Genomic DNA, 12,577 nt, shown 5'->3' on the forward strand with positions numbered 1-12,577 from the left:
CGGCTTGGGTGGTGATGGGGACGGCGGCGGCGGGTATTTAAGAGGGGGAGGGGGCGAGGTCGGCTTTGGGGAGGGGCAACCCGAGGCGGCGGCAGTCTCCCGGAGTCGGAGGCGGTGGCGCGGGGTTGGGCCGGCCGGCTCGGCTGGGCTTCGGCCCAGTCGGGCGCTGACTTCTTTTTTTTTAAATAACGTTCCGACGAAAATAAATCCTAGAAAAATAAATAAAAATCTAAAAATGCCAAAACAAATTTTTACCGTCTAAATAAAATATTTAGAACAAAATGAACATTTTCTTGGCACTAAAATGCAAATTTAAAAACGTGCAACTTTTCTAATGCAATAAAATCCAAATAAAACATTTATTTGATTTTAATATTTTTCCTCTAATATTTCATCTAACTTGGAGAAGTCATTTTAAAAATAATCAAAACCAAATGATCCTCTTTTCAAAATTTGAGAAAACTCAAATATGAAGTTAACAAAATCCCCAACTCTCTCCATGAGTGAGTTGCGTAGAATTTCTAGGATCAAGCCAAAATGCAATAAAATATGATATGCAATGATAACCTAATGTATAACATCCCAAATTTGGTTACACCTCGCCAAATTAGCTCAAAGCTGGGGAGAACAAAAATACAAGAAAAATGAGAAACAGAGCTGTAATGGGTTGGGGTACTTCCAAGTTGCAACAGCTACCTAAAGAAATCCGAATTGCTTCTGGTTACCATAGTGATATGATTATATTCCAAAAACAGTGAAGGCAATCGTAAGAGGAACTACACTTCACAATTAGCAAAAGATACAAAACAGAACCGCCTCCAAACAGATCTATATCAGATACCAATAGATTGTATGCAGATTACTGATAAGAACACAATCACAAGGTTCACCGACCATGTCTTTAAACGATAAATAAGCAACAAAACACTCGTCTTAATGCATTAGAAGATCCAACATACTAAGAGAACATTTCAACTTTTGTGCTTCTGCCCAACCAAAATACCAGCATCCACCACAGCCCAATCACATGAACAGGTTCGGCCTCGTCGCCTTGTAGGTGGTCTTCAGCTTCCTGGTTGGTGGCCTGACCTTTTGGTACACAAGGGGGAACTTGATCTTGGAGTTGTGGAACTGCTTGGTGTTGTCTCTCTTGCATAGCTTGAAGTTGACAGTCGCGGTCTTGATGATCTGAATGCAGGGGGATCTCACACGGTGGCGAGAGGCCATTTCAGTGTACATCTGCTCCACGGCACCATTCAGTGTGGTGTCACGGTACTCCTTGTACATGTTGTGGTAGCCGGTTCTGCTCTGGTAACGCAGCCAAATGCCATAGTTCTTGATCGTGGTTGGGTTCTTCTCAAAGATCTGACAAGAAAAAGAGTAATTCAGTGCAAAAATAACAATCACATGGCATAATTGAGTAAAAAAGAATCAGTGGAAAAATGAGGTTCCAATTGGTTCCCAAACCAAGAAACTATGGATTAACACCAGTCGACCACAACATACACGTTACACGATTAGAAAAAGGAAAATCACAAATCAGAAAGTATACGTGCCCGCATAATCAAGAAATCTAGAGACAACTCATATGGGTCCCTTCAGATGAAACAGGATGTGGCAACAAGAACTCACAGAACTTTTGTGGTCCAAGTCCTTGTAGTGAATACAAATTAGATTATGCAAAACAGAGCCTTCGGACATCAGAATGAAGTATCAGAAGTAATTTACACATAGATAATGTAAATACAACTACAGATACATGTTTTCGCAAGAAAATCACATACATCATGATCACAACAAGATGGAAGGGGCATCACTGCATATGCAAACACAACTAGAATAATTTTATGTTGCATTCCGACTAATTAACGCCACAGAGAGTACAGATAAAACTACCGATGCAGTTGTAAGAATGGATCGATAAAAGGAGCTAATTAAGCCGCTCTCGGTTGGTGATTGTAATGTACAGGAAAGAACCAAAAGGTGGAACATAATCCAAGCTCAGGGCAAAACATAAGAGGAGAAAGGCCCAATACCTCGTTGATGGCGAGCATCTGGCCGTTGCTCTTCTTCACCTTCTTCAGCTTCCTCAGGAAATACCTGCACAGACGAGAAAACAGCGATCAGGAATACCGAATCGAAGACGGACAGATCCTTCAGATGTCGCGAGGAGACGGGGAGGAGCTCACCAGAACTTGCTCTTGGCGCGCACCTCGTTGGTCGCCCAGAGCTTCATGCGGTAGATCTTCGGCTGCTCATCGCCGGGCGTCGGCAGCGCGCGACCCACCACCTGGTACTGATGGAACTGCACACGCACGGACGCATTGAGACGAATCAAAAACACGGATCAAGCGCGGACACGGAGTCGTCGAGGATAGCAACGGCCGGGAGGCAGCACTGGAACTTACCCTGAAGGCCACCATTTCCGCGAGCTCTGCGAAGCCCCTAGCCTAACCTAACCTAAGGAGAAGGGGAGGGCAGGAGGCGGCGGGCGAAGGAGGCGTCCGTGAGAGGGAGAGAAGCGTTTATAGGTGGCGAGCTTGGCTGTAAACCCTAATGGGCTTTCTCCGTGTCGTGGGCCTATTTTTTTTAGCTTGTGGGCCTATTGTTGCGCTCTCTTTCATAGATAGAGAGAGGTCCGGGATGCTTTTCGTCGAAATAACTAATTGAAGTACTCCTTCTAAAAATCACTTCTACCTCCTCAGGTTGCCACAAGTGGCGTGACTTATCGCAACGTGTGAGTTTTTCCTTCTTTCTCAATTCGTTTATTCAAAATGTGCTCAAATCCCGAATCGTTTTCATCGTTGAATTCCTCGCGTCGAGATCTTAAAACTAGATCCCGTGTTAATAGGTTTTGACGAAAAAAATCATGAAAAAACTGAACAAAAAACTTGGAAAAAACGAACCGAGAGCATTTTTTCCTTTCCGGAAGAGGCACGACCGCGCCTCTTGTGGAAGCAATCTGCGTCTCTCGCGAAAGCAAATCCATGGCTCCCCCGGGAGCAAACACGTGCCTCTCGCGGAAAAAAAGAAAACACGTTTTTTCGTTTTTTGGAGGCATGGTCATACCTCTTGCGAAAGCAGATTCGTGCATCTTGCGGAAGAAAAAGAAAAAAAACACATATTTTTCGTTTCGAGAGGCACGGTCGTGCCTCTCGTGGAAGCAATTTTGTACTTCTCGTGTAAGAAAAAAACACATTTCTTTTTCGTTTCAAGAGGCATGGCCGCGCCTCTCGTGGAAGCAAACACGTGCCTCTCGCGAGAATAAAAAGATAACACGTTTTTTCGTTTCTGGGAGGCATGGTCATACCTCTTGCGGAAGCAAATTCATGCCTCTCATGAAAGAAAAAAATAAAACGCATTTTTTCCCGTTCTGAGAGGCGCGCCTCTCGCGGAAGCAAATCCGTACTTCTCGTGCAAGAAAAAAATATGTTTCTTTTTCGTTTTCAAGAGGCACGACTCTCTAAGAAGCAAAGTTGTGCCTCTTGCGAAAGCAAAAAAGGCGTGTTTTTCACGCAAAGAAAAAAAATTGAATTTTTTTGTGTCCAAAACTTAAGAAAGATCGATGAAAAACCAAAAAGCCAAAAAAAATCTAAAATGCTGAAGATGTGTGCGGAAAAAATAAAAATAAAAATAAAATGAAGCGTTCAGAGCACCACACGTGTGCGGCAGGTAAGAGCGCGCCAGGTGACCTTTGAGGAAGCTCCCAAACGAGCGCTCTTTAATTAGTTGCTTCCATGGCCCCTGTCATTGGCCCAATGTGTTAACGTGGGACCCTCATACAAGAACGTGTTAACAACAAAGAGATACTGCTAAAAAAAGATTATTCTCCCAAAAAACAAAGAGATAATTTTCAAGAAAGATATTTCTTTTCTCAAAAAAGGGACATTTCTTTTTTAAGAAAAGACAAAAAATGTTTCTTAAATAGAAAAGAACAAACAAACGATGTTTTTTTGCTAAAAGGAAAGAGATAATATCCCTAAAGACAAATTAAAGGTAAAAAATAATTTTTGTGCTCTCTTTTTTAGAACACCTCATTGAGTTCCCGTGCTAATTTGCCTCACTCAAATTCTAAGGGTTACGATACGACCCAGGGTGGGCGACATCCGCTGCTTGTGTCACTTCGATCATGATTATGTCATGTTGTTGGGAAACGTTGCATGTAAAACAAAATATTTTCTATGCACACGCAAGATCTATCCATGGAGATGCATAGCAACGAAGGGGGGAGTGTGTCTACGTACCCTCGTAGACCGTAAGCGGAAGCGTTTAACAACGCGGTTAATGTAGTCGAACTTTCTTCTCAATCCAACTGATCGAGTACCGAACGTACGACACCTCCGCGTTAAGCACACATTCAGCTCGGTGACGTCCTCCGCCTTCCTGATCCAGTAAGACGGCGAGGTAGTGCATGAGTTCCGGCAGCACGACGGCGTGGTGACGGTGATGGTGAAGTGATCTTCGCAGGGCTTCGCCTAAGCACTACAAAAATATGACCGGGGGTGTAAACAGTGGAGGGGGGCGCCGCACATGGCTAGGCAATTGTCTGTTCTGTGCTAGGTGCCCCCTCCCACATATATATAGATGGGAGGGAAGGAGGAGCAGCCAAGGGGGCGCCCAAGTAGGAGGAATCCTACTTGGGGTCTCTCCCAATCCCCCCTTTCCTTATTTGGAGCGGGAGAGGAAGGAAGGAGGAGGTGGCGCCCCCCCCCTTTCCTTTCTCTCCTGAGGAGGGAAAGGCGGGAGGGGCTACCCCTTCCCTTTCCTTCCCCTTAGGGCGCGCCAGCCCCCTTGTGGGCTGGTCTATCCTCTCCTTTGAACCATAAGGCCCATATCTTCCCGGGGGTGCCCGGCACCCCTTTCGGTGACCCGATTTCTTCCCGGTGCGTCCCGAAACACTTTAGTTGTCCAAATACGGTAGCCCTATATATCAATCTTTAGCTCTCGACCATTTTGAGACTCCTCGTCATCTCTGTGATCTCATCCGGGACTCTGAACAACATTCGGTCACCAAAACATATAGCTCGTATAACACTATATCGTCAACGAACGTTAAGCGTGCGGACCCTACGGGTTCGAGAACTATGTAGACATGACCGAGACACCTCTCCGGTCAAGAACCAACAGCGGAACTTGGATGCCCATATTGGCTCCTACATATTCTACGAAGATCTTTATCGATCGAACCGTTATGACAACATACGTAATTCCCTTTGCCCATCGGTATGTTACTTGCCCGAGATTCGATCATTGGTATCTTCATACCTAGTTCAATCTCGTTACCGGCAAGTCTCTTTACTCGTTCCGTAATACATCACCTCGTGACTAACTCCTCAGTCATTTGCTTGCAAGCTTATGATGTGTATTACCGAGAGGGCCCAGAGATACCTCTCCGATACTCGGAGTGACAAATCCTAATCTCGATCTATGCCAACTCAACAAACACCTTTGGAGATACCTGTAGAGCATCTTTATGATCACCCAATTACGTTGTGACATTTGATAGAACACAAGGTATTCCTCCGGTATCCGGGAGTTGCATAATCTCATAGTCGAAGGAATATGTATTTGACATGAAGAAAGCAATAGCAATAAAACTGAACGATCATTATGTAGCGACCGACCCGAATGGATCAAGTCTCTGTGCTTAAGTGTCATCCCTGGATCGGTATGTTGACACACACAGTACTCAAGGATTTACAACAGAGGTAAATCACATGTATAAAGTAACGTAAATACTATTACCTCAATCCATATAGCGGAAGTAACAACCAGGTTGTGGATTCCCATCAACACCAACGGCAAAGTTGAGTGTAGACATCATAACCCTAACGTATCACTTAGTCGTCGTAAGAATCCTGCAACATGAGACGTTGCAGCCATGTAGGTCAGTACATTGAATGTACTGGCAATTTCATACTATAGAGCAATGCTGAATAATGGCTATCACTACATGCATATTTGGCTGGTGGAGGCTCTAAGTTTAATATTTGCATAAAGCCAATTTTTTCCTACAACAAAGGAATGGATTTTACTTGACTACCAAGTTTATGTAATTATTGAGAAGGTACCCCCAACTCAATCCCAAAATAATATTAATAACCCAATAGATTCATTAAGTAAAAGTGATGAGATCAAATCAATAATCCAAGTATCAGATACTCAAGATGTCCATAACCGGGGACACGGCTAACCATGATTAGTTTGTACACTCTGCAGAGGTTTGCGCACTTTTCCCCACAAGACTCGATCTCCTCCGTTGTATTTCTCGCACTGCATGATGTTTGAGAAATGGATGATCGAGACACAGTCTTTCCGAAGAGGTCCCCTTAACCGATAGATAGGCCGGTACACCTACAATCCCCTACATCTGCTAGCCCATCATGGAAAGGATTCCCACAACTTACTCAACTATGCCAGAGCCCATAATGGCTTGTGGCTACACACGGAAGTTTCTAGCTTGAATAATCTTATGATCCCTTTGAGCTTGTGTGGCATTCCATAGGAGGACCACACGGGTACCCCAGGATCTCCTAGGACAACACTGGATTCCCCAGGTGCCCGGGCAAGCCACTAGTATATCCCCAGGGTGCCCCAACCATTCCATCCAGATGTGTATTAAAGTAGCCACCTTAAGTTTCCCTTAGATAATATTACTCTCGCAACTTTCATGAATCTCACATACCAATCCACATCTACGAGCATAGCAAAGGAGTATGAGCGTAGCGTATAAACCCAAGGTTGATAAAAGATAATAGGTTCCTACCTCAACAACTACTACTTCCCAAATACACATGTTACCAATCCTACTCATGCAATGTTTGAGGGTTGAAACTAATGCATAAAAACTGGGTATGAAAAGTATGATCCAAGTGTGAACTTGCCTTGTACTGTTGATGAAGATACGTTGCACTCATAACTCATGATAGATCTACTCGTCACACTCCGATCAATCTATCGTAAGCAAGCAATTGCATACATAAGCACTCATGCAAAAGAATCGAAGAAAAGATCTCGGAAAACTTCAAAAACAAGCAATTAACTCTTGTAATAGAAAACAATTTCTAACAGTACCAAAATTATGTGGATTTGGTCTTATCAGAAAGTTTAGGTCAAGAGCTTCAATTAGCAAAAAGAATCAATTAAATCTGAGTTATAAAACTCGAGTTATGAACAAAAGAAATTCAAATTCAAAACTGTTTGAAATCAAATTTTAAAATTTCAAAAACATGTTCAAGTTGATTATCTGAACAGAGGGGATCAAGATGAAGAATTTGGCGTTGGTTTCACTGGATTTGGATAAACGAGAAAAAGTAGTGAGGGTTTGAAGATCAGGGACTAATCTGTAAGAAAACTATTCGCAGGTAGGTCCCTGGCCGTAAATAAACAGAAAAAGGAAATCTACCGGACGAACGTCCGCTAACAAAGACTAACGAACGAATTCGTTCGTTAACAAAACGAATCGGGTTAACGTTCGCTAATTAACAAACTAAAATAAAAACCGATCCATCCTATCTAAACCGAAACTAAAAAACCGAAAAAGTAACTGGCGGACCGGGACGGTTTTTACCGGTAAAACGGGGTTCGGCCGACGGCGAGTAGGCGGCGGCTCCGGCGAGGCGGTGCGGCACGGCAGCGGGGCGACAGGGAGCGGCGCAGCGAGGCAGGCGGCGGCGGGATGGGGCGGCTCGGGCGACGTGGCTTGGGGTGGCGGCGAACTGGGGTCCAGGGGGGCCGGGGTCCGCTTATAAAGGAGGGGCGGTGCTGGCCTCGGGAAGAGTCCCGACCGGACTCGGGCGGCGGCGCGGCGTTGTGGGGGACTTGGTCTCCCCGGCGATGTCGGTGGAGCGCGACTGGGCTGGCGCGACGCGGTCGGCTGGGCCCTGGGCCGGCCCAGTCGGCGACGGAGGTTTTTTTTAAGAAAATAGAAAAGGAAAAACTAAATAACGAAAATAAAAATAAAATTTTACATAGGCATATTATATATCAAAAATTTCAGATTTTTTTTTCTAAAACATGAACATTTTTCTAGCGTCAAATAGAATCCACAAAAATTCAAATAAATCAAACAGTGCTACTACTGCAATAAAACCCAATAAAAAATTATTTTAAAAATACCAAAATGATTTCAAATTTATTTCTCTCCAATTTTCTACTATAGGGAATCATTTTACCCTACATATATTTTATTTTTTGGAGAAAAATAATTTGAATAAAAACCAAATAACTCCAAATTGAAAATAATTTCAAAGGGATTTTAAATTTGATTCTTTTAAACTCCCAACTCATATTTCATGTGGTTTGAAGAAGTCATTTTATCTTCTCTCATGAATATTTCCAAATGAAATTCAAATATTTTCAAAAATCCTTTTCATTTATTTAAATGGAAGAAGTCATATTATCTTCACTCTAGGGTTTTGTATTTGAAAAGAATTTGAATTCATGGAGATCAGAAATGCAAGGTGAAAGTTTGGGAAAGTCATTTTATTCCCCTGTCATTCAACTTTCGAAGAGTTTCAAATTTCACTCAATTTCACACATCATAATTAAACAATCAATGAAAACTATTTATTTAATATAACATTCCAAAAATTAGAATTTTGGGATGTTACACATTATGCTAAGCTAACGGATGGGTCTTGTCCATCACATCATGCTCCTAATGATGTGATCCCGTTATCAAATGACAACACATGTCCATGGTTAGGAAACATTAACCATCTTTGATCAACTAGCTAGTCTAGTAGAGGCTTACTAGGGACACGGTGTTTATTTGTGTATTCACACTTGTATTTAAGTTTCCGATTAATACAGTTCTAGCATGAATAATAAACCTTTATCATGAATAAGGAAATATAAAATAACAACTTTATTATTGCCTGTATGGCATATTTCCTTCAGTCTCCCATTTGCACTAGAGTCAATAATCTAGATTACATTGTAATGAATCTAACACCCATGGAGTCTTGGTGCTGATCATGTTTTGCTCGCGGAAGAGGCTTAGTCAACGGGTCTACTACATTGAGATCCGCATGTGTCTTGCAAATCTCTATGTCTCCATCCTTGACTTGTTCATGAATGAAGTTGAAGCGTTTCTTGATGTGTTTGGTTCTCTTGTGAAATCTGGATTCCTTTGCCAAGGCAATTGCTCCAGTATTGTCACAAAAGGTTTTCATTGGACCCGATGCACTAGGTATTACACCCAGATCGGATATGAACTCCTTCATCTAGACTCCTTCATTTGCTGCTTCCGAAGCAGCTATGTACTCCACTACACACGTAGACCCCGCCACGACACTCTGCTTGGAACTGCACCAACTGGCAGCTCCACCATTCAATATAAATACGTATCCGGTTTGTGACTTAGAGTCATCCGGATCATTGTCAAAGCTAGCATCGACGTAGCCATTTACGACGAGCTCTTTGTCAACTCCATAAACGAGAAACATATCCTTGGTCCTTTTCACGTACTTCAGGATGTTCTTGACCGCTGTCTAGTGATCCACTCCTGGATTACTTTGGTACCTCCTTGCCAAACTTATGGCAAGGCACACATCCAGTCTGGTACACATCATAGAATACATGATAGAACCTATGGCTGAGGCATAGGGAATGACTTTCATTTTCTCTCTATCTTTTGCAGTGGTTGGACTTTGAGTCTGACTCAACTTCACACCTTGTAACACATGCAAGAACCCTTTCTTTGACTGGTCCATTTTGAACTTCTTCAAAACTTTGTCAAGGTATGTGCTTTGTGAAAGTCCTATTAAGCGTCTCGATATATCTCTATAGATCATGATGCCTAATATATAAGCAGCTTCACCGAGGTCTTTCATCGAAAAACTCTTATTCAAGTATCCTTTTATGCTATCCAGAAATTCTATATCATTTCCAATCAACAATATGTCATCTATATATAATATTTGAAATGCTACAGAGCTCCCACTCACTTTCTTGTAAATGCAAGCTTCACCAAAAGTCTGTATAAAACCATATGCTTTGATCACCTCATCAAAGCGTATATTCCAACTCTGAGATGCTTGCACCAGTCCATAGATGGATCGCTGGAGCTTGCACACTTTGTTAGCACCTTTAGGATCGACAAAACATTCTGGTTGCATCATATACAACTCTTCTTTAAGAAATCCATTAAGGAATGCAGTTTTGACGTCCATTTGCCAGATTTCATAATCATAAAATGCGGCAATTGCTAACATGATTCGGACGGACTTAAGCATCGCTACGGGTGAGAAAGTCTCATCATAGTCAACCCCTTGAACTTGTCGAAAACCTTTTGTGATAAGTCGAGCTTTGTAGGCAGTAACATTACCATCAATGCCAGTCTTCTTCTTGAAGATCCTTTTATTCTCTATGGCTTGCTGATGATCGGGCAAGTCCACCAAAGTCCACACTTTGTTCTCATACATGGATCCTATCTAAGATTTCACGGCCTCAAGCCATCTGTCGGAATCTGGGCTCATCATAGCTTCTTCATAGTTCGTAGGTTCGCCTTGGTCTAATAACATAACTTCCAGGACAGGATTACCGTACCACTCTGGTGCGGATCGTGCTCTGGTCGACCTACGAGGTTCAGTAGCAACTTGATCTGAAGTTTCTTGATCATTATCGTTAGCTTTCAGTCTAGTTGGTGTAGGCATCATGGGAACAGTTTTTTTCTGGTGTGCTACTTTCCAATTTGAGAGAAGGTACAACTACCTCATCAAGTTCTACTTTCCTCCCACTCACTTCTTTCGAGAGAAACTCCTTCTCTAGAAATGACCCATTCTTAGCAACAAAGATCTTGCCTTCGGATCTGTGGTAGAAGGTGTACCCAATAGTTTCTTTAGGGTATCCTATGAAGACGCACTTCACTGATTTGGTTTCGAGTTTATCTGGCTGAAGCCTTTTGACATAAGCGTCGCATCCCCAATCTTTAAGAAATGATAGCTTAGGTTTCTTGCCAAACCATAGTTCATATGGTGTCGTCTCAACGGATTTAGACGGTGCCCTATTTAACGTGAATGCGACTGTCTCTAATGCATAACCCCAAAACGATAGTGGTAAATCGGTAAGAGACATCATAGATCGCACCATATCTAATAAAGTATGGTTACGACGTTCGGACACACCATTACGTTGTGGTGTTCTAGGTGGCGTGAGTTGTGAAACTATTCCGCATTGTTTTAAATGAAGGCCAAACTCGTAACTCAAATATTCGCCTCCACGATCAGATTGAAGAAACTTTATTTTCTTGTTACTATGGTTCTCCACTCCACTCTAAAATTCTTTGAACTTTTTAAATGTTTCAGACTTGTGTTTCATCAGGTAGATATACCCATACCTACTCAAATCATCTGTGAAGGTCAGAAAATAACGATACCCGCCGCGTGCTTCAACACTCATCGGACCGCATACATCGGTATGTATTATTTCCAATAAGTCATTAGCTCGCTCCATTGTTCCGGAGAACGGAGTTTTAGTCATCTTGACCATGAGGCATGGTTTGCAAGTATCAAATGATTCATAATCAAGTGATTCCAAAAGTCCATCCGCATGGAGTTTCTTCATGCGCTTTACACCAATATGACCTAAACGGCAGTGCCACAAGTATGTTGCACTATCATTATCAACGTTGCATCTTTTGGTATCAATATTATGAATATGTGTATCACTATGATCGAGATTCAATAAACAATTCACATTGGGTGTATGACCATAGAAGGTTTTATTCTTGTAAACAGAATAACAATTATTCTTTGACTTAAATGAATAACCGTATTGCAAAAAACATGATCAAATCATATTCATGCTCAACGCAAACATCAAATAACATTTATTTAGGTTCAACACTAATCCCTAAGGTAGAGGGAGTGTGTGATGCTAATCGTATCAACCTTGGAATCACTTCCAACACACATCGTCACCTCGCCCTTAACTAGTCTCTGTTTATTCTGCAACTCCTGTTTCGAGTTACTAATCTTAGCAACTGAATCGGTATCAAATACCCGGGGGGCTACTACGAATACTAGTAAGGTACACATCAATAACATGTATACCAAATATACCTTTGTTCACTTTGCCATCCTTCTTATCCGCCAAGTATTTGGGGTAGTTCCGCTTCTAGTGACCATTCCCTTTGTAGTAGAAGCACTTAGTGTCAAGCTTAGGTCCAGCTTTGTAACGCCCACGATGCGGCTATATCTCCCACGTGTCGAGGCACGACTTAGAGGCATAACCGCATTGTGGTTTTGTCGCAAGAAGGGTCATCTTCACACAATCCCATGTAATGAACAAGAATGGGATAAAGAGTTGGCTTACAATCGCCACTTCACACAATACATAAATGAATCATACATCATTCAAGATACACACATAGGTCCGTCTACGGAACCAAAATAAAAGAAGACAACCCAACTGCTAGATCCCCGATCGTCCCAACTGGGCTCCACTACTGATCAACATGAAAAGAGACAACACAACGAACAAGATCTTCATCGAGCTCCCACTTGAGCTCGGTTGCGTCATCTGCACTGGTCTCATCGGCACCTGCAACTGTTATGGAAGTATCTGTGAGTCA

General features: G+C 42.4%; 1 protein-coding gene across 1 annotated transcript; it reads right to left on the reverse strand.

The window, feature by feature from the left end:
• Positions 1 to 804: 804 nt before the first annotated feature.
• On the reverse strand, positions 805 to 2,580 carry LOC123078757 (60S ribosomal protein L18a). The gene is made up of 4 exons (XM_044501362.1): positions 2,409 to 2,580; positions 2,190 to 2,305; positions 2,037 to 2,100; positions 805 to 1,365 (listed from the first exon to the last, which is right to left on the reverse strand). The coding sequence occupies exons 1-4, from the start codon at positions 2,421 to 2,423 to the stop codon at positions 1,024 to 1,026; spliced, it is 537 nt and encodes a 178-aa protein (XP_044357297.1). The 5' UTR covers positions 2,424 to 2,580; the 3' UTR covers positions 805 to 1,023.
• Between the last annotated feature and the right edge of the window lie 9,997 nt (positions 2,581 to 12,577).

This window comes from Triticum aestivum, chromosome 3D, assembly GCF_018294505.1.
Source record: "Triticum aestivum cultivar Chinese Spring chromosome 3D, IWGSC CS RefSeq v2.1, whole genome shotgun sequence".
NCBI lineage: Eukaryota > Viridiplantae > Streptophyta > Magnoliopsida > Poales > Poaceae > Triticum > Triticum aestivum.

Bases quoted from the DNA above. Each gene is read 5' to 3' on its own strand.
- LOC123078757 (XM_044501362.1), bottom strand. The intron at 2,101-2,189 runs GTGAGCTCCTCC...TCGTCTGTGCAG, and splicing joins CGCGCCAAGAGCAAGTTCTG to GTATTTCCTGAGGAAGCTGA. The intron at 1,366-2,036 runs GTATTGGGCCTT...TTTTCTTGTCAG, and splicing joins AGATGCTCGCCATCAACGAG to ATCTTTGAGAAGAACCCAAC.